The following is an 18906-nucleotide window of genomic DNA, read 5'->3' as shown; positions in this document are numbered from 1 at the left end:
ACCTTCTTTGAAGGTTCTGATCTACCGAGAGAAATTTCAGTGAGTCCCATGCGTCCAACGTTCTCTTTAGGAGCCGAGATGTGATGCAATGAGGAGAACACAACGTCGAGGTTGACGGCTTGTCCTCAGATGATATTGTCCCACTCAGATGAGGGGAAACCGAGGGGAACAGTTCGAGAGGTCTGGATCCATTGCTTGACGACTTTGTAGTCCCTAGCGAAGAGGTGAAGAATCCTTCATGATTCTTCGCAGTCTTTGTTACCAGTTCTTCTGACTTCTTCCTCTCTGGTGAACCAAGGCATTTCTGATTCGAAGACTCAACGCTTCTTGTTTGAGGCCCCATCAAGGTCGAGATTGAATTCGTTGTCAGATCCATTTCCCGAAGGTTCCTTCCTATGTCGCTTTGAATCCCGACTGATCTGAGAAATGAGCTCGTCGGTTTCAGCGTCGTGATCGGTAGATTTGCGAGGCTGGGGTGGGTTTGATTTCTGTCCTTTGGGATCGAACGCACTCTGGGTGATTCTACCTCTCCTAATCGCTGAAGAAGATAGGGCGTGAACCTCGTTGAGGGTTTTTGCGTAATATTCAACGGCTGCGTCTTTCGCTTCCTCACTCCTGGAAGGGTTGAGATCGAGGATTGAAATGATGCAGGAGAGCGCTTTGAGCTTAGTGATCTCGTTGGTTCTAAAGCTCTCGACGAGGTCGTCCATTTGTTCAATACATTCTTGTTCAATCTCGCTACGTTCTTCGTTGTCAACATCTCCTGACTGGTCATTCCCAGTCTCTCTAACAGGACTGGTTCCTTGTTGTCCGTCGTCAGATTGATCTGGGGTGTATCGTCCGACATGTCCAGTCTGTTGAGTAATGTCGGTGTCCCATTGCTGGTCATTCCCAATCTCTCCAGTAGTATTGGAGGATCCGTTGCCTGGTACTGCAGACGCGAAGAGGTTGGCATGGTCGTCACTCATAGGAGAAAGTTGAGGAACGATGAATGCGTATAGTATTACAATGTGATGAAGAACACAACTGTAAAATACTGAGTTGACAAAGTAATGTGTTATCGCAAGAGCCTTCAACAGTGAGTTGGAAACATACCTGGCTGAGGGAATGAGTGTTGAGACGAGAGCCTTGTGGAAAGGAGTCATCTCATCGCACCCCTCAGCCATGATGAATCTAAAAATAGGTTAGTCGCAATCCAAGCGTGGATTGTGTAAGTTGAGCAGCGGCTCTGGGTGAGCAGCGGCTCTAGTAGTTGAGCAGTGGCTCAGAGTCGCGTGTCAGCGGACACGGCGACTGTGAAGGTACGCGTGCGAAACAAGCCCTGGTCAGCTTACATTGGACTTGAGTAAACAAATTTTAAACTCGATCAAACAAACATCTCGTGAACGTCTCTTCGCATTTCAACAGTTTTGCTTACTGTACCTACATAACTACCGTCCTATTACCTCCAACTACAACTCCTACTTTTACAGTCCGAGGTATTTGTCTCCCTAGCCAACTTTTACGCCATCGCCGAAACAGTATGGCTTGCAACGGAGAGGGATCTGGGTAGATGACGAGGTTAAGGTGACGTTGAGGCGACGTTAGAGGGAGTTGGGAGTTCCAGTCGGTCGAAGAAGTGACGTGGAGAACACCAAACAGCCTCGGATTTGAAATTTCCGCGCGTCCGCCCATCCGAGGTATAAGGTATAAGAAACTCCGTAAGTTGTTTCAAACCTATCGAAGCGGATCGAAAGCGAGAGGCCCACAACCATGTCAGAGGAAAACCGGTAAATCTTCTCCAATAGTACGAAAGGCGACTTGGTGAGGCTTGCAGGGGAATGCGATGAATATTCTTCATTCTCGAGAGGTTAGTTCAACAGCCAGCTGTTGGTCGATTCGTTAGCGACACGATCAACATGAGAAAGACGCGTAGATTTACCGGAAACTCCACGGAGGTCGAGTGAGCTGATCTCCAGCCAGTTCTCCGGAGGTGCTGCATATTTCGCGTAGATGAATCTGGGTTCAGTGAGTCTTCACAAACGGTGGAGAATCCAGACTGATTTCGTGAGAAGTATGACTCGAACATAATGCGAAGTCTGACAGGACCCCGCTCTGTCCGGAGAAGTCGGACCCCTGGGCATGCGCACAAGAGAATTTGGAGATGGATTTCATCGGGACGACATGCACGTTCGACGATATTAGACCGATCGCTCATCATCTAGGGACAATCGAATTGATGAGATATAGGGACCAAAGTGGTTGATCCCGTCCTTCAGCAGCTCTCAACCCAACTCGAATGCCAACGAAGTCCTACCACCAGGTCTGAATGCGAAGGGACGGCTCCAGTGTATAGACGGCAGTCCCAGGGAGTTATGATGAAGCACGACGTTGATTCCACAGGAGAAAAGCAGGTCCCTGTGGCCTCCCATCCTTCAATGAGGAGGGAGGAACGGATCCAAAGACTGAATCCTCACGCCAGAGAGAGCTCCGAAGGTGAGGATTCTCTTGATGGCGGTATATGGAATTGGGTCTGTGTGGAGTAAGAACGATGCTGTAGGTTTCATCCGACGAGGGAAAAGCGAGGCGTGGATGGCAATATGGAAGGTGACGGCGTTGGGTTTCTAATGTCGTTGACCCTTCTTCATCCGAAAGAATAGGACAACCCGTACTCCGGGTCATTGTAGTTGCGGCCTAGACAAAGGGCAAACAATTGGCAAAAGGTGATGACGGCGAGGAGTAGACGCAGAAGATTGGGAAGTTGGGGGTGATGTGCGGGGGTTCTGAGTTGATGGTGGGTAAGGTGGAGGAGCTCACGTATATGAAGTTTTTGAGAAGCTGTTCGGGATTGATACTCCGAAACGTATGCGCGGAAACGGCAGGAGACGACAACAGCGGAGGAAACCCAGGGTACCCCCCAAGAAGCCGACTGGGGCCTGCAGAGAATGCAATAGATGCTCTTCAGACATAATACAAGAGCTAGCTGTTGGTCGATTCATTAACCACCAGACTAGCATGAGAAGGAGGTGCATACTCACCGGCAACTCCATGTACCTTCCAATGGGCTGATTTCCAGCCACTCTCCGCAAGGCGTTGACGTTCCGCGTAAAAGGAACTGGGTTCAACGAGCCGAACACCTTCAAAGATCGCGGATGCTTTGGTTTGTTTTCAAGGCATCATAGCGACGATGCAAGAGTGTTCCAAAGGCGACGTTCGCCTGGCCTGGCGAAGATTTCGAAAGCATGACTGAGAGAGAAGAACAGACTGCTGGGAAAAGTGGGTGAGGAGCTTGTCGAGAAAAAGAGGGGGGGAGAGAACACGTAAAATGACGAAATTGGAGGGCAAAATCGGAGGAAAGAAATCGCGAACGAAAGTGAAGTTGCAGTCATAGGAGCCAATATGCACCGAGGTTGGTGGAAGACGAAAGCGTAAGAAAGGCGAAGAAAGGGCCAAAAAGGAGACGATAGGAGGTTGAAATCAAAAAGGACACCCACCTACGCGGACTCTGAATGAAGGCGCATAGAGTCGATCTTGAGCTTGACAATCCGCATCCAAAGTTGGGCCGAAGGACATGCTCCGCTGGATGTCGAACAGGCTTCATGTTGACCATTGTGGATCTTTCCGGATCCATTTCCGAAATCGAGATCGTTGCAGAAGCCCAGTCCCAATCGGCGATCCACCCGACAACCAGCACTCCCCTCAACGTTATCCTCCTTCCTCACCACCGCAAAATAAACAGCAAGAACCACCACCAAACCAATGGTAAAGATCGTACCCAAGACGCCTATCAAAACTTTGGTCCGTCGTTTACTCGCTTTCACTTCTAACCACGGTCCGTTCTTCGGCTGGTGAGTTGCCAAAGCCTCCTTATCCTCAGGCTCCACCCCCGCCACTCTACTTGCAGCCAACGCAAGTAGTTGTTCCCCATTCGGGGTATGATTAGTCGTCGCACCAAAGGCTTGAAAAGAGTCCATAGTAAGAGACGAGCGCTTTGAAAGCAAGGCGGGTGTAGAGCCTAGAAGGTAATCGGACTAGCGGAAGGGGGTAATTCGCCTGATCGAGGGACATGTGAGTCGTCTGTTGTCTGGTCGATGATGCGCCTTGTGGGAGGTGGTGAAAAGTTGTGGTGATTGGCGCTGAAGAAGGTCGGTGAACTCGGGTGGTTGGAGCGCCGATTGGTCTGCGGCTGCTGGATGGTTGGATGGTTGACGACCATAGCCTCGCAAGTGGATGGTGGTGATGAGTGTTTGACAGAGGACGGTGGTGGGTCCTCTTCTTGCATGAAGGGGGAGATGCACAAGGATGGTTGGCCGTCGCGAATCTGTGGCACGTTGTCCGAGCCGAATCGCCAAGGCTTTCCCTTGGTGATTATCCAACACTGCAGGAATGCCGTTGCATCAAATGGCGAACACGAGTAGAAGACGTGAGGCAACGTTGAACATTCTGCTTCGGATATGCAGGGCTGGAGGGAATTGAAAAGCCCAGGTGTATGGAGCAGGGTATTGCGGATGAAAGATGGCAGCAGTGCTCTAGGGTTTTGTAGCTTTCGGGTGAGGTGATAGTGCACATTGTAGTGGCCATACTTGGTGGCCCAACTAAACCGCCTCGTAGTAGCACGTTGCGGGGCTTCAAAGAACTAACATCAGAAGGCGAAACTGGCGGTATGGATGGCAAACGCACCTCAGAGTTATCCAACGCAGCTTCAACTATCAAATGTCCTCAGGCAAACTCGGAAAGGCAGACGAAGCACTGAATTTGACTCAGTCATGGTATTGTGATGTGGATAGGTCCCCGCGCGACGTGTTGGACGTGTCTTAGTCGAGTCTTGGTCGACGTGCATGATGATGGTCAAGAACAAACATGACTACCACAACACGCTGATCACGACCCCTCACCGACACGTCTCTTCTGCCATTCGTCATGTTCGCGAAAGACTCCCTTGAATCTCTGCTACTTCAATTTTCTAGGACGACCGCTTTTTTCCCTCTACCTGATTGTCCTTCGTCTGGTGCTTCATCTCATGTCTTTCCTAGGTAACGTTCTTTGCAATGTCTCCCTCTGTTCTGCGGGATGGGCCCTCATTTGGTGCTCCACGTGGTTTCTGGGAGACTTAGCACTCTGAAGTCGTTTCCACGATGGCTCGTTATGTATGGGACGTGAATTAGGTATACGATACAACAGTGCTGTATTCTTCTCCCTACAACCGATGACTACTCTACTGATGCTTCAGAGTTCCGTAACGCCTAAATGATTGAATGAGTTCTAAAATCCTTGCTACGCAGCGTCGTGGAGCGCTATACGGCGCCCCCCCGCCTCCAGATTTTGGCTGGGACTCCATCGATGATATCGTAATGGTCGGGCAATTGCAATATAATAATGGTAACGCTTTTTTTTCTATTCCAAATCCCTTATCCCGCTTACTATCACAATGACCAGCATCATGAACTCTTTCCGACCTCAGGAGCCGTATATGGGTTGGATCTACATGTGTGGTCTGGACACCAACAGGATTTCAACAGGGTACTTACAGAGGTTAATGGAAACTCAGCCGATCGTGAGACGTCCAAGGAACGTCGCACAGCAAACCCTCGGACCTGAGTCCTTGACCTTTAAAATGCAATGGGTGTCATTGGGTGGTCGTGACTAGGCCTGATAGCTTCCATCGTCAACTTGTAAGGTATCAACGTTCAAAATTGCTGATGTTGCCTATTCGCCGTGATCTCATTCTCAGGTGCTACCCTTTCCGCATGTCGCTTTCTTGTCATCTGTTTCTTTCTGGCGCTTCCCGCACCGCGCTCATTTTAGCAAATTCGCTCGATAGGTATGATCAAACTCGCTCTTGGGCGGTCCAATAAATCAATAAAGAATGATATATGGGAAGCTTGGGTAACTTTTCTATGCGTTGTTGATGGGGTGAACTTTTCGGTCTAAAATGGACAATTAGCAGGGTAGGCCCACGTCAAGAAGAATGTGCAACTTGGCTCGCTTCTCCTTACACCGCCATACTTCTCATTCAGGAGGGTGCCCAAGCAGCCGTGCGCTGCAATCTGCTTTCAGTAGCAAGTCTCCGGGTCTTTGGTAGGGTCTAGATGGGCGCCAGATTTACAATCTCGATTGCGAACAGGGCTGTGGGTTGTGTAAAGACAGAGTAAAGACACACAGGTCATTAACGCCGTCAGTTCGAGCCATGAGCGGAATGATACCTGACGACCGTGCTTTGTGCCAAACTTGATGCGAATAAATTTGGAGTGAGAATTGGGATGTACATAGACGGAGACTTGGCTTCCTTATCTCAAGGAACTTCGGACCGCAGAAACCAATCGGTTTCCGTGAGCGCCCAAAAGCATTCTTCCGAAACGAAGTTTAAAAATAGATACGGCGCATGACCATGGCATGAGGCAATGCGGCACCGCAGTATCGTTCCTTCCAGGTCTCTTCCTAACCACCACCACCACGAACGCAAGCGCTACTACCAGTAACAAGAACACCAACAATATGAATACTAGTGAATTGAATCCCAGCACAAACCGACGTCAGCAAGCTGCCGGCGGAGGTGCCGGTCTTCATACACTCGAAGCTGTGGCCGCATCTGATGACGCCTTCCCACCCTTGAAGTTGGCTGTTGTCAAAGCCTTGGATATCATCGATATCATCAAGGTGCTCGGCTTTGCTCTACTCAATCTATCTTACCTATCTATCAATCAAATTAGAAATTCAACTCTAACAGGAGAGCCTGGGCTGCTTGTTCAGATAATCTTACTGGGAAATTTGAGGAGATCATTCAGTATACCTCTCAGTTTCACAAGCATCATGTTCCGTCTGCTTTGCAATCTTGGCTTGAGGATTTGAAAGGGTGTGTGACTTTGACTGATATTATAAGTGCCTTCAAATTCAAATACTCTGCTAGAGCTTTGGACCATCTCAAAAAAAGTGTTTCAGATATTCACCAGCAGAGTTTAAGGAAATTTCCCAGCTTTACACAAGATACAGAGCATATTGAGAAGTTTGAGGGAAAGGTGAATGAAATCATGAGCTCTTTCCATGTGTGTAAAATAGCTCTCTGTTTAATTGGCTCACTGACACCAAGATTTAGGTCCTTCTTTGGCATGGGGAAAACTTCCAAAGTATGTTGAAGCATCCATTTTTTTATTCCTCACTGTTTATTATTCTTTACAGCTGACAGTACACAGACTGCTGAACAGCTGAGGACCAAAGAGGCCAGTCAAGATAGTAAGTTAATAAGCTGAAACTGATACTTCTAAATTTCCCTTATTCTTATTGTTCATCTGAAAAGGTGCTACAGCAGCTCAAGTAACTGTCTTTGCTGGGGCACAAGATATTCAGATGAATCATAGTGTAATTATTGCTGGACAAATTGTTAGTGAACATTCTCATTGACATTTCCATGCTAATCCACATCTACATTTTGCAGGTCCACTACAACAATACTGAGGAACTTCAAGATAAAATTAATGCCATGATAGAGGAATCAAAGGAAAGTCATGTTAGCCTGGTTATCTTCATAACTTATGCCAGCCAATTCCTCAGGCAGATAAATGGTTGCAGGAGCTCAAGGCTCCATTACATAGCAAACCATCAGAGAGATGCATGCCTGGAACTTGAGTGGATGTGCTAACAGACATTAAAGCATGGGTAAATGATCTGAGCATGCCAAACATTCTCTGGCTTTCTGGCAGTCCTGGCTCTGGGAAGACAACAATTGCTTCAACTGTTGTGGCTAGCTTTGAACATCTTTCTGGGCAATTCTTCTTCCACCGTGATCAGACTGAGTTTCAGAATCCAGATAATCTATGGAGATGCCTTGCCTTAGATCTTGCTCAGGGAAACACTGCATTGAAAATATCTATAGCCCAAGCACTAGAGGCACAGAAAGCTAAAGTCAGAGGTCTTGACATTCCCATGCAATTTGAGCATCTCATTGTCAGGCCACTCCAGGAGGCCTCTCAAAGCTCTGTGAAGCCACTTCTTCTTGTTATTGATGCTCTGGATGAGTGTGATTCATATGAGAGACTCTTACCTTCTTTAAAATCCTGTTCTCAACTTTCCAAGTCTCTAAAGCTTCTAGTTACAAGTCGCCGCTATCCTGATATTCAGAATGCATTGAAACCTGTTGGTTATCATATTGATCTTCATGCTGGAGATGAAGTTTCTGATCAGACTGCTGATGATCTTTGGAAATACTTTACCACAAGATTTCTTGAAGGGGCTAATTTAGATACCTCAGCTCTATATCTGAATTGGCCTGGTCTAGAAAAAATTTCATTTCTTGTAGAAAAAGCTGCTGGGCTATTCATTTGGGCTAAATCTGCAATGGACTTCATCTTGTATAAGGGTGGTGACATTCAAGGGAGGCTGGAAGTTATATATTCCAATACTGGAGAGGGGACTGATGCCATTGATGGCTTGTACCATCATATCATTTCTGCTGCTTTTCAAGGTCTAAGAGAAACAGAGAAAAATTGTTTGTCATCAGTTTTGGGCTCCATTGTCATTGCAAGAAATCCACTTCGTTCCAGTGATCTTGAACAGCTTCTAGAGGTTCAAGATGCATTGTCTGTAATCAGTCAACTAAGTCCAGTCTTGTCTATCAGTGAAAGTGGCCATTTGCAGATCTGTCATCAGTCAGTTACAGATTTTCTGCTTGACCCAAAGCGCTCTAAGGCTTTTTGGGTTGATTCTAAGAAGCACAGTCTCTGTCTTGCTGGGTGTTGTATGAAATTTATGAGTGCAAAGCTAAAGTTTAACTTTTTTGATCTCAAAACATCACATATCCTAAATGAAGATATTCCAAACCTGATGGATCATAGGAAAAATGTGAAATCTACTGCTCTAGATCATGCAAGCTACTTCTGGGCAATCTATCTGCAAAAATGTTCTGATAGGGCATTGGAAGAGAAGATAATGGTTGAAATGGAGAAATTTCTGATAAACCATCTTTTACATTGGCTAGAAATTATGAGTCTGATGGGTGCTGTGAATCATGCTGCTCACTTACTGCTTTTGGCTGAAACTTGGTGCAAAGTAAGTGTCTTGTAAAAGTATACTACTATGATACTGACATGAACAAATCAAATATAGGCATTGAAGCCTAGTATGTCAGAGTTTGCAAGTGATGCAAACCAATTTATAATGGCATTTTTTGAGCCAATCTCTGAAGCAGCACCACACATTTACATCTCTGCACTGCCATTTGCACCACAAAATTCTAAAATATCTCTTCACTTCATACAACATTTTGTAAAAACTTTGACAATTGAGAATGGTCAGATGAAACAGTGGCCAGACAGGTGCCTTCTGAGAATAAAGACTGATTATGGTCCACTTGCATATTCACCTGATGGCAGGCACATTGTCTCTGGAATTAATGGAGCTATTCATGTCTGGGATGCCCTCACAGGCCATAATATCATGAATTTTGAAGGCCATGCTCACTATATACATTCAGTTGCATATTCTTCCAATGGGAAACACATAATCTCAGGATCTTCAGACAAGACAATCAAAATCTGGGATGCTTTAACAGGCCAGTGTGTTATGGGTCCTCTTGAAGGCCATGATGACTGGATTACCTCAGTTGTATGCTCTCCAGATGGTGGGCACATTGTCTCTGGATCCAAAGATATGACAATCAGAGTATGGAATACTTTGACAGGCCAGAGTGTCATGGAACCTCTAAAAGGCCATAGTGGGTGGGTTACTTCAGTTGCATATTCTCCAAGTGGCAGGCATATTATTTCAGGGTCTCATGATTGCACAGTCAGAATCTGGGATGCTGGAACAGGTCAGTGTCTGATGGATCCACTTATTGGTCATGATGGGGGAGTCCAGTGTCTTGCATACTCTCCTGATGGAATGAACATTGTTTCTGGATCTTTTGATTTCACAATCAGAGTCTGGGATGCTCTATCTGGTCAGAGTATAATGGTTATTTTTAGAGGCTCTGCCCTCATCCACAAGGTAGCTTTTTCTCCTGATGGCAAGCACATTCTATGTGCAACTGGAAACCACATAATCAGACTCTGGAATGCTCTGACAAGTCATTGCACATTAAGTCCTCTTAAGAATGATGAGGGCTCAGTTAATTCAGTGGTGTTTTCACCCAATGGCAAGCATATTCTTTCTGGATGTGAGGGCCATACAATCAAAGTTTGGGATGCTTTGGCAGGTCACACTGAGATAGATCATGTAAGAGGCCATGATGAGGAAATAAGATGAGTTGCATTTTCACCTAATGGCAAACAAATTGTCTCCAGGTCTAATGATGCAACAGTCAGAATTTGGGATGCTCTGACAGGTCTAAATATCATGGGTCCACTTAAAGGCCATGACAAGATGGTTACATCAGTTGCATTTTCTCCTGATGGTAGATACATTGCCTCTGGATCTCATGATTGCACAGTCAGAGTCTGGGATGCTTTAACAGGTCAGAGTGCCATGGATCCTCTCAAAGGCCATGATAAAGGAGTTATTTCTGTTGCATTTTCTCCTGATGGTAGATACATTGCCTCTGGATCTTCTGATATGACAGTCAGAGTCTGGAATGCACTGACAGGGCAGAGTGTGTTGGACCCTTTCAGAGGTCACACTGATTGGATTCATTCAGTTTCTTTTTCTCCAGATGGCAGATTCATCATTTCTGGATCTGAAGACAGAACAATCAGAGTATGGGATGCTCTGACAGGTCAAAGTATAATGAATCCTCTTATAGGTCATGAGTATGGTGTTCACTCTGTTGCCTTTTCTCCTGATGGAAGGTACATTGTGTCTGGATCTGATGATAAAACTGTCAGAGTGTGGGATTCTAGCACAGGACAGAGTGTCATGGATCCTCTAAAAGGCCATTATGCTTGGGTTTATTCAGTTGCATTCTCTCCTGATGGGAAGTACATTGTTTCTGGTTCTCTTGACAAAACAATTAGACTCTGGGATGCTGTAACAGGTCACAGTTTGGGAGATCCATTCCAAGGCCATTATGCAGCTGTTCTATCAGTTGTCTTTTCACCTGATGGTAGGCATATTGCTTCTGGATCCTCAGATAAAACCATCAGGCTCTGGGATGTGCATGGAGGCTGCATAGACTTAAATCCCTCAGCTCCTTCAGTTACATTGTCATCCACATTCTTGTCATCTGGAGTTATAAATGTTAATGACACTGACACCCATGACAGTGTATCTCACATTTTCAAGAGTAAACCTGTTGTTTTTTATCCCTCTCCAGGACTTATATCTAATAATTGGATCACTGGAGAACATCCCAGATCATATCTCTTCTGGGTGCCACCACACAATAAACATGGTTTATTTTTTCCAAGAACAGTCAATGTACTGGGCAGCACTCCAACTATACTTAATTTTAGTAACTTTGTCCATGGTACAAGTTGGACTCAATGTTATTCACCAGCCTTATAATAGGATTCAGTGCAGATGCTGGTTCATGGCCTATTTGAACAATCTTTTACATGTTGGTAGAACATTCTTTGAGAGACTGTTGAGATGATATGGTTTTTTTTCTCTTTTCTTTTCATCATTAGGGGCAACAATATTCTCTGGTTTTGAATCCCTTTTGTATATGGTTCCAAAGTTACTTCTGTGTTTTGATGTAGTATCAATGATGTACAATACTATAAGCTCCCCCCCTCAAAAAAAAAAGATTGCACATATGATGACTTTATTTAAAATTATGCAAAAAGTGAGCCAAAACCCTTTGGTATGTACCAAGATGTAATCAATTCTAATCATTCAGGACAGTCTCAAGGATGCATTGACTGACAGTACAAGTTCAACTTCCCAGGTATTGCCTTAGAGAGCAGGATCGTTTACATTCATTTTGTAAGTATAGGCACTTGAGATCCCTCCACAATCCAAGTAACCTCGTTATTGATAAGCACCAGTGATAACTTAAATAAGTCCTATCCCACCATTCACCACCCTCAAATCCGACACTTCAGCTCCCCACCAACCATCGCAATTGTAGCACCCAAACATCACCCCAACTCCGTCCCCCCAATCTTCTTCCCCATCGCCACCTCTCTCCCATCCTCAAACTCATACCCAAGCCTCAACAACGCATGCATGAACGTCAAATCAAGGCACCACTCTGGTCTGTCTGCGTGTTCAGCCATGAGTTCGGAATCAGCACCCCAGTGGTTCCGTAGCCACTCGTCGCGGCCTTAGCAGGCTTGGCGCGCGGTGCTGGCGATGGTGGATACGGTTATGTGGGAGGAGGGGGGAGAGGCGGTCGTAGAAGTAGGAGAGGAGGAGGACTTTACCGTTTGGGAAGGAGGAGAGGAGGGAAGGTTGGTAGAAGCCGTTGAAGGAGCATGGTTTTAGTTCGCAGATTCTGTATGTGCATGTGAATTAGTAGCGAAAAGAAGAAAGAAAAAAAGAGCAGGGACAGGGAAGGGGGAGGAACGGACGTACGCGTCTTTTGCCAATACGAGCTGCACCACCCGATCACACGCCTCAAAAGACCCAATGTCCCCCCCATCCATCGTCACCTTCCTCTCCTTACCCGTCACTTCATCCTTAACAGTCACCACCCTCCGTGTCCCCTTCGCAAGACACGGATTCCCCACCACCACCTTCGGCTTCGAACCTTGCAACGTCGACATGAAATCCACCAATCTATGAACGTGTCTCCGTGCACGCATCAACCCATACCCCAAGTACGAGTGTTGGTACATCACATGATTCCGGCCACCGAATTGGAGGTCGTATTTATGTTCTCCCTCTTCTAGCTGCATGTCGGAGGAGGCAAAGACAGGCTCGAATACGATTTGCGTAGACGCGCCGCCGAGGTCGAGGACGGCGTAGGTGGGTGTATCGGGGGGTGTGGAGGCTTTGATGGTACCCAAGAGGTAATTGGCCGTTATCCACGCGTATACGCCTTCGTCTTTTCCATCCATAATCACCACCCCGTCTTTCTCTTGTAACTGGAAAGGATAAGAAGAACGTATCCTCCCTTCCACCGCCTCCAAAATATCAGCGCTCTGCGAACCAGGTAGCAATCGAAGTCCAGCGGTAGCTTTAACAGCCACCGGCGTACACCCATGCATAACTTTGGGCACGACGCGGACAGCTTCGTCCAAGAGGACGTCTAGGCTCCGCGCAGCGCCTTCTGGGTTCCCAGCGAATGAGGACAAGCCAGGTTGCGTCATTTTGAATATTTCGTATTCGTATTCGGGGGAAGGGCCGCAGTTGTTGAATTTGTAGACGTGGATTCTGGAGCTGGTTGAGCCTGCGTCGATCATTAGTGCGTATTGCACCAGAGTACCGGAGGAGTGCGGTTGGGTGCAGTGTGTCGTTGATGATGGGTCTGGATCAGTTTCGTATGAATCTGGGTGGGCGATGGGTGGTTTTGGAGCAGTGACGACGGGTGGATGGTGTTGTGATTGGGTTTGCTGGTGGTGCGTTTTTGAAGGGGACGGCGCTGTGTCGGTTTGGTATCCTTTTTTCGTAATCTTTTCGTCAGTTTCTAGAAAGAAAGGAAATGTAACTTACCTTCCACTTCTAAATCAACGTTCCCATTCCCTCGCCAGGAGAATGTATGCCCCCTCGGCCAACCAAAGCAACATCACCCCAACGAGGAGCGCAGCGCCCAAAGCGAACTTCTTCCACGTGAACCTCTTCGTCATATCAACCCTACTCGGCCCATTGTGCCTTCTAGTCGGTCGTAGTTGCTGCTCCCAGGAGACAGGGTTGCCATGAGGTATCGTAAACGAGAGGTGACCGGTGAGGTTGTAGTGGGCATTATTGACCGCTATGGCGCGAACAAATCCGGTAGTGATGACTTTCTACCAAATGTAGTTTTTTCGCTGTCCAGCATACGATGCAGTGGAGCCATTGTTCTCCAAATAGAAGGATCGAGGGATGGCCGTCGGTCTTATCACAACGCGAGGTCAACGTCATGGGCGATGGTCAAGTTGTTATCAAATTCAAACAAATATCTCGCGAACGTCTCTGCGCATTTCGACAATTTGCTTACTTTACAGTACATAACTACCGTCCTGTTACCTCCAACTACAACTCTTTTACAGTCCGAGATATTTGTCTCCCAAGCCAACTTCTATGCCATTGCCGAAACAGGTCAGCTTGCCGCATAGTTTATCTCCCGAGCTCCTTCCATTGCACAATCTTTGGATGTATGCGGGGATCGAGAATGATGTTGAAAATTCGTCCATGCGACAAGAAAAGCAGGTAGTGTGGGCTTTCCGTCCAAGCCTGATGTGTCTTTTAGCAAGTGAAAGGAGGTCACGGCCGAGGAGACGTGAATGAAACGGAGTACCGTGAGACGTATGACTCGAACATAATGCAACGACATGACCCCACCCTGTCCGGAGAAGTCGGACCCCTGCGCATGTGCACCCAGGACGACATGCATGTTCGACGAGATTGAACCGGTCGTTCATCATCCAGCTCCAATCGAATTGATGAGGCTGAGATATAGAGAACAGAACAGATTGACTGATTACGTCCTTCAGCAACTCTCAACCCAACTCGAATGCCAACGAAGTCCTGCCGGCAGATCTGAATGCGAAGAGACGGCTCCAGTGCGTAGTCAGCAATCCCAGGGAGTTATGATGAAGCAGGCAGAAAAGCAGGTCCCTGTGGGCCTCCCACCCTTCAATGACAAGGGATCTAACCGGAGGGAGGAACGAATCCAAAGGCTGAATCTCGCGCAAGAGGGAACTCTGAAGGAGAGTCTCTAGGTCTCGGTCCCAGGAATTGGGTGCGTGTGGATTAAGAACGATGCTGCAGGTTTCACCGGACGAGGGAAAAGTGAGGCGTGGATGGCTATATGGAAGATGATGGTGACAGGTTAGTATTGTAGTTGACATCTCTTCATCCGAAAGACAAGCGCAACTCGTACTCTGGGTCCATGCAGTTGCTGCTCCGACAGAGGGCGTGCAATTAGCAGAAGAAGATAATGGCGAAGAGTGGACGCAGAGGGTGGGCCGTTCCAGGCGATGAGCGGGGGTTCTGAGGTGTGTTGAGGTAGAGATAGTGAGTGATGTGGAGCAGCTCGCATATATGAAGTTTTTCGAACGCTGTTCCATCGTGTATCAACGGGATCGATACCCCGACTCATATGCACGGAAACAACAGCAGAGGAAACCCAGAGGGTACCCCCCCAAGAAGCCGACTGGGCTTGCAGATAATGCGATAGATGTTCTTCAGACATAATACAAGAGCTAGCTGTTGGTCGATTCATTAACCACCAGACTAGCATGAGATGGAGGTGCATACTCACTGGAACCTCCATGTACCTTTCAGTAAGCTGATCTCTAACCACTCTCCCAGAGACGTTGAACATGCCGCGTAAAAGGAACTCGGTTTAACGAGCTGAACACCTTCAAAGATCGCGGATGCTTTGGGTTGTTTTCAAGGCATCCTAACGACGACGCAAGAGTGTTCCAAAGGCGACGTTCGTCTGTCCTGGCGAAGAATTCGAAAGCACGACTGAGAGAAAGGACAGACTGTTAGGAAAGGTGGGTAAGTTGAGCTTGTCGAAGTTGGATGGAGGGCGCAAAAGAGGGGGGGAGGAGAACAAGTGAAATAACGAAATTGGAGGGTAAATCGAAGGAAAGAAATTACGAACGAAAGTGAAATTGCAGTCATAGGAACCAATATGCGCTGAGGTTGGTGGAAGACGATAGCGTAAGAAACGCGGAGAAACGACCAAAACGGAGACCATAGGAGATTAAAATCAAAAAAGGACACCCACCTAAGTATACGGACTCTGAATGAAGGCGCATAGAGTCGATCTTGAGCTTGACAATCCGCATCCAAAGTCAGGCCGAAAAACATGCTCCGCTGGCGGACCTGGCTTGCTTCGCAACGTGCCGGGAAGGTGGAGAAGTATGCCGAACAAACTTGACGTTGGCCCTTGTGCATCTTTTCGTGTCCAAAATCGAAGTCGTTGCAGAAGCCCAGTCCCAATCGGCGAACCACCCGACCCATCAGCACTCCCCTCAACGTTATCCTACTTCCTCAACACCACGAAATAAACAGCAAGAACCACCACCAAGCCGATGGTAAGGATCACACCCAAGACGCCTAGCAAAACTTTGGTCCGTCGTTTACTCGCTTTCACTTGAAATCTAACCACGGTCGGTTCTTCGGCTGTTGAGTCACCCAAAGCCTCCATATCCTCAGGCTCCACCCCCGCCACGCAAATTGAAGCAAACGCAAGTGGTTGTTCCTCATTCGAGGTGTCATTGTTAGTCACACCGAGGGCTTGAAAAAAGTCGGCAGTAAGAGACGAGCGCTTCGAAAGGAAGGCGGGTGTAGAGCCTAGAAAGTCATCGGACGAGTGGAAGGGGGATGAGTCGCCTGATCGAGGAACATGTGAGTCGTCTGCGGTTCAGTCAACGATGCGCCTTGTGGGAGGTGGTGAGAAGTTGTGATAATTGGCGCTGAAAGAAGGTCGGTGAACTCGGGTGGCTGGAGCGCCGATTGGTCTGTGGCTGCTGGATGGTTGACGACCATAGCCTCGCAAGTGGATGGTGGTGATGGGTGTCTGATGGTGGTGATGAGTGTTTGACAGAGGACGGTGGTGGGTCCTCTTCTTGCACAACAGGGGCAATGTACAAGGATGGTTGGCTGTCGAATTTGTGGCATGTCGTCCGAGCCGAATCGCCAGGGCTTTCTCTGTGCAATTATCCAACACCGCGGCAATGATACGGCATCCAAGGCGAATAGGAGTTGAGAAGACGTGAGGTAACGTCCAACAACAGCAGCGCTGGAGGAATAGCCAAGCCCAGGTGATTGGAGCTCGGTATTGCCTGTGAAAGACGGCAGCAGTGCTCAGGGGTTTCGTAGCTTTCGGGTGAGGTGATGCTGCACGAGATAGGGCCATATTTGGAGGATCAACCTAACTGCCACGTAGTAGCACGTCGCAGGGCTTCAGAGAACTAACATCAGAAGGCGAAACAGGCGGCATGAATGGCAAACGCACCTCAGTTATCCAACCCAGCTTCAGCCGTCAAATATCCTCAGGCGAACTCGTGAAGGCGAACGGATCACTATATCATCGTACTGTGAGGTCTTGAGGGTGGAAAGCCATTGAGAGCGATAGCTGGCGGCCCTGTAGACTGCGCGACGTGTTGGATATGTTGGTCGAGGACGAGCCCATGATGGTGGTCAAGCTTCAAGATCAAACCTGGATCAAATTTGTAAACATGACAGCCTCACACTTCGGATGTTGATCACAACGAGCACGTCTCTTCTTTGACCTCTGTCGTTCGTTGCGAAAAAGGCGTCCCTTTGGAACTTGTACTCATTATGAGCTGCTGCTCTAGGATGTCTCCTTTTTCTGCCTACGCGATGGCCCTCTGATGCTCTAGGTATTTTTGCGAGGGTCAGGAGTCTTTCTACGGCGACTCATACCAACATACGATCCAGTAATGTATTTTTGTCCCTCTGCCAATTGAACTCTTATCAATCCTTTCGTTAGTCGTCAGATTTCAGTGTTGCCCCTATAAAGAACGCATGACTTCCTTGCCCCAACGCCATATTCGTAAATGACTTCTAAAGAATGGAAAAGGAATGAAGGAGGAAGAAGCGAGGAAGAGGCAAAAAAATGGCAGAGAGAAACAGAGACGAAGAAAGTAGGGAAAATAAAAGAGGGAGTAGAAAACGACGTACACGTCTTTCGCCGACACAAGCTGCATGACCTGATCACATGCATCGAAAGACCTAATGTCCATCCATCCATCGTCGCCTTCCTCTTAACGTCCAGTGCCTCGTCCTTATTCTCCGTGTCCCCTTCGCAAGACACGGGTTCCCCCCTACCACCTTCGGCTTCATACCCTGAAACGTTGACATCAAGTCCACTAGCGTGTCCGTGCATGAATGAGGCCGAACCCCAAAATACGAGTACTGATACAACACATAGCTGCGGCCACTGATCTGCAGATCGTAGTTGTGCTCTCCCTCCTCGAGCTGCATATCCGAGGACGTGAACACAAGCTCGAACACGATTTAGCGTAGAGGGGCCACCGAGGTCGAGGACGGCATATGTGGGCGTATAGGGTGGCGTGAAAGTTTTGATCGTTTTGAGGAGGCAGTTGGCAGTTCTCCACGCGTACATGTACTCGTCCTTATCATCCATGGTCCCCACTCCATCTTTCTCCAGTATTTGGGAGGGATAAGACGGTCGTATCCTCCCTTTCGCACTCAAAATATCAACGCCCTTTGAACCCGGCTACAAACGGAGCTCAACAGTGGCTGTAACAGCTGCTGGGGAACAGCCATCAACCGAAAGACAAGAGCAACTCGTACTCTGGGCTGTAGTAGCTGCATCGACAGAGGGCGTACAATTAGCAGAAGGTGATGATGGAGAGGAGTGGACGTAGAGGGTTGGGATGTTCCGGGGTGATGAGCGAGGGCTTTGAGGTGTGTTGAGGCGGAGGTAGTGGGTGAGGAGGAGCAGCTCGCGTATAGGAAGATTTTGGGAAGCTGGTCCAGCGTGTTTCCAGGACAAAACTGTGAAAGGGGATCGACACCCCGAACATATGCGGGGAAACGGCCGAAGCCGACTGGGGCTTGCAAAGAATGCGGTAGATCCTCTTGAAATAGTACAAAAGCTAGCTGTAGATCGATTCGTTAATCACAAGACTAGCATGAGAATGAGGTGCATACTCACTGGAAACTCCATGAACCCTCCAGTGAGCTGACCTCGGGTGTTTGGACGTTCCGAGGAAAAGTCGGACATCATCAAAGATTGCGGATGATTTGGGTCAATTTCAAGGCACGTATGACTCTCTGAACGACGTTGTGAGATGATTATGAGGGTGTCGTTCACCTGTCCTGGCGAAGACTTCGAAAGTACAAGTGAGGGAAAGGGTGGGCTGCTGGGGAAAGTGGGTGAGTTAAGCTTGTCAAGGTCAAAGGGGCGCGAAGAGG

At 47.7% G+C, this 18906-nt stretch overlaps 4 protein-coding genes across 4 annotated transcripts; 1 reads left to right on the top strand and 3 right to left on the bottom strand.

Annotated features, from left to right (window-relative positions):
* Positions 1 to 317: 317 nt before the first annotated feature.
* LACBIDRAFT_334345 (uncharacterized protein) lies at positions 318 to 1166 on the bottom strand (the record flags this gene model as incomplete). The annotated part of the gene is made up of 2 exons (XM_001889093.1): positions 318 to 1026; positions 1096 to 1166. 2 exons carry the CDS (start codon positions 1164 to 1166, stop codon positions 318 to 320), a joined length of 780 nt encoding a protein of 259 aa, XP_001889128.1.
* A 1457-nt stretch (positions 1167 to 2623) lies between these two features.
* Positions 2624 to 4819, bottom strand: LACBIDRAFT_334344 (uncharacterized protein; the record flags this gene model as incomplete). Its single annotated transcript, XM_001889092.1, has 6 exons — positions 2624 to 2673; positions 2797 to 2915; positions 3478 to 3937; positions 4012 to 4615; positions 4660 to 4685; positions 4723 to 4819. 6 exons carry the CDS (start codon positions 4817 to 4819, stop codon positions 2624 to 2626), a joined length of 1356 nt encoding a protein of 451 aa, XP_001889127.1.
* Positions 4820 to 5407: 588 nt separating this feature from the next.
* LACBIDRAFT_334343 (uncharacterized protein) lies at positions 5408 to 11192 on the top strand (the record flags this gene model as incomplete). The annotated part of the gene is made up of 20 exons (XM_001889114.1): positions 5408 to 5499; positions 5711 to 5800; positions 5927 to 6014; positions 6250 to 6308; positions 6501 to 6636; positions 6690 to 6832; positions 6911 to 7022; positions 7073 to 7103; positions 7156 to 7209; positions 7274 to 7356; positions 7412 to 7478; positions 7619 to 8621; positions 8808 to 9021; positions 9079 to 9091; positions 9446 to 9685; positions 9782 to 10126; positions 10295 to 10558; positions 10709 to 11008; positions 11036 to 11058; positions 11169 to 11192. 20 exons carry the CDS (start codon positions 5408 to 5410, stop codon positions 11190 to 11192), a joined length of 3381 nt encoding a protein of 1126 aa, XP_001889149.1.
* A 5101-nt stretch (positions 11193 to 16293) lies between these two features.
* Positions 16294 to 18715, bottom strand: LACBIDRAFT_334341 (uncharacterized protein; the record flags this gene model as incomplete). The annotated part of the gene is made up of 5 exons (XM_001889091.1): positions 16294 to 16784; positions 17039 to 17161; positions 17647 to 18205; positions 18319 to 18591; positions 18647 to 18715. The coding sequence occupies 5 exons, from the start codon at positions 18713 to 18715 to the stop codon at positions 16294 to 16296; spliced, it is 1515 nt and encodes a 504-aa protein (XP_001889126.1).
* Positions 18716 to 18906: the final 191 nt, after the last annotated feature.

Source organism: Laccaria bicolor, genomic scaffold, assembly GCF_000143565.1.
Source record: "Laccaria bicolor S238N-H82 LACBIscaffold_62 genomic scaffold, whole genome shotgun sequence".
Classification (NCBI taxonomy): Eukaryota; Fungi; Basidiomycota; class Agaricomycetes; order Agaricales; family Hydnangiaceae; genus Laccaria; species Laccaria bicolor.
The sequence above is the reverse complement of the archived record's forward strand: the minus strand, read 5'-3'. Positions and strand labels throughout refer to the sequence as shown.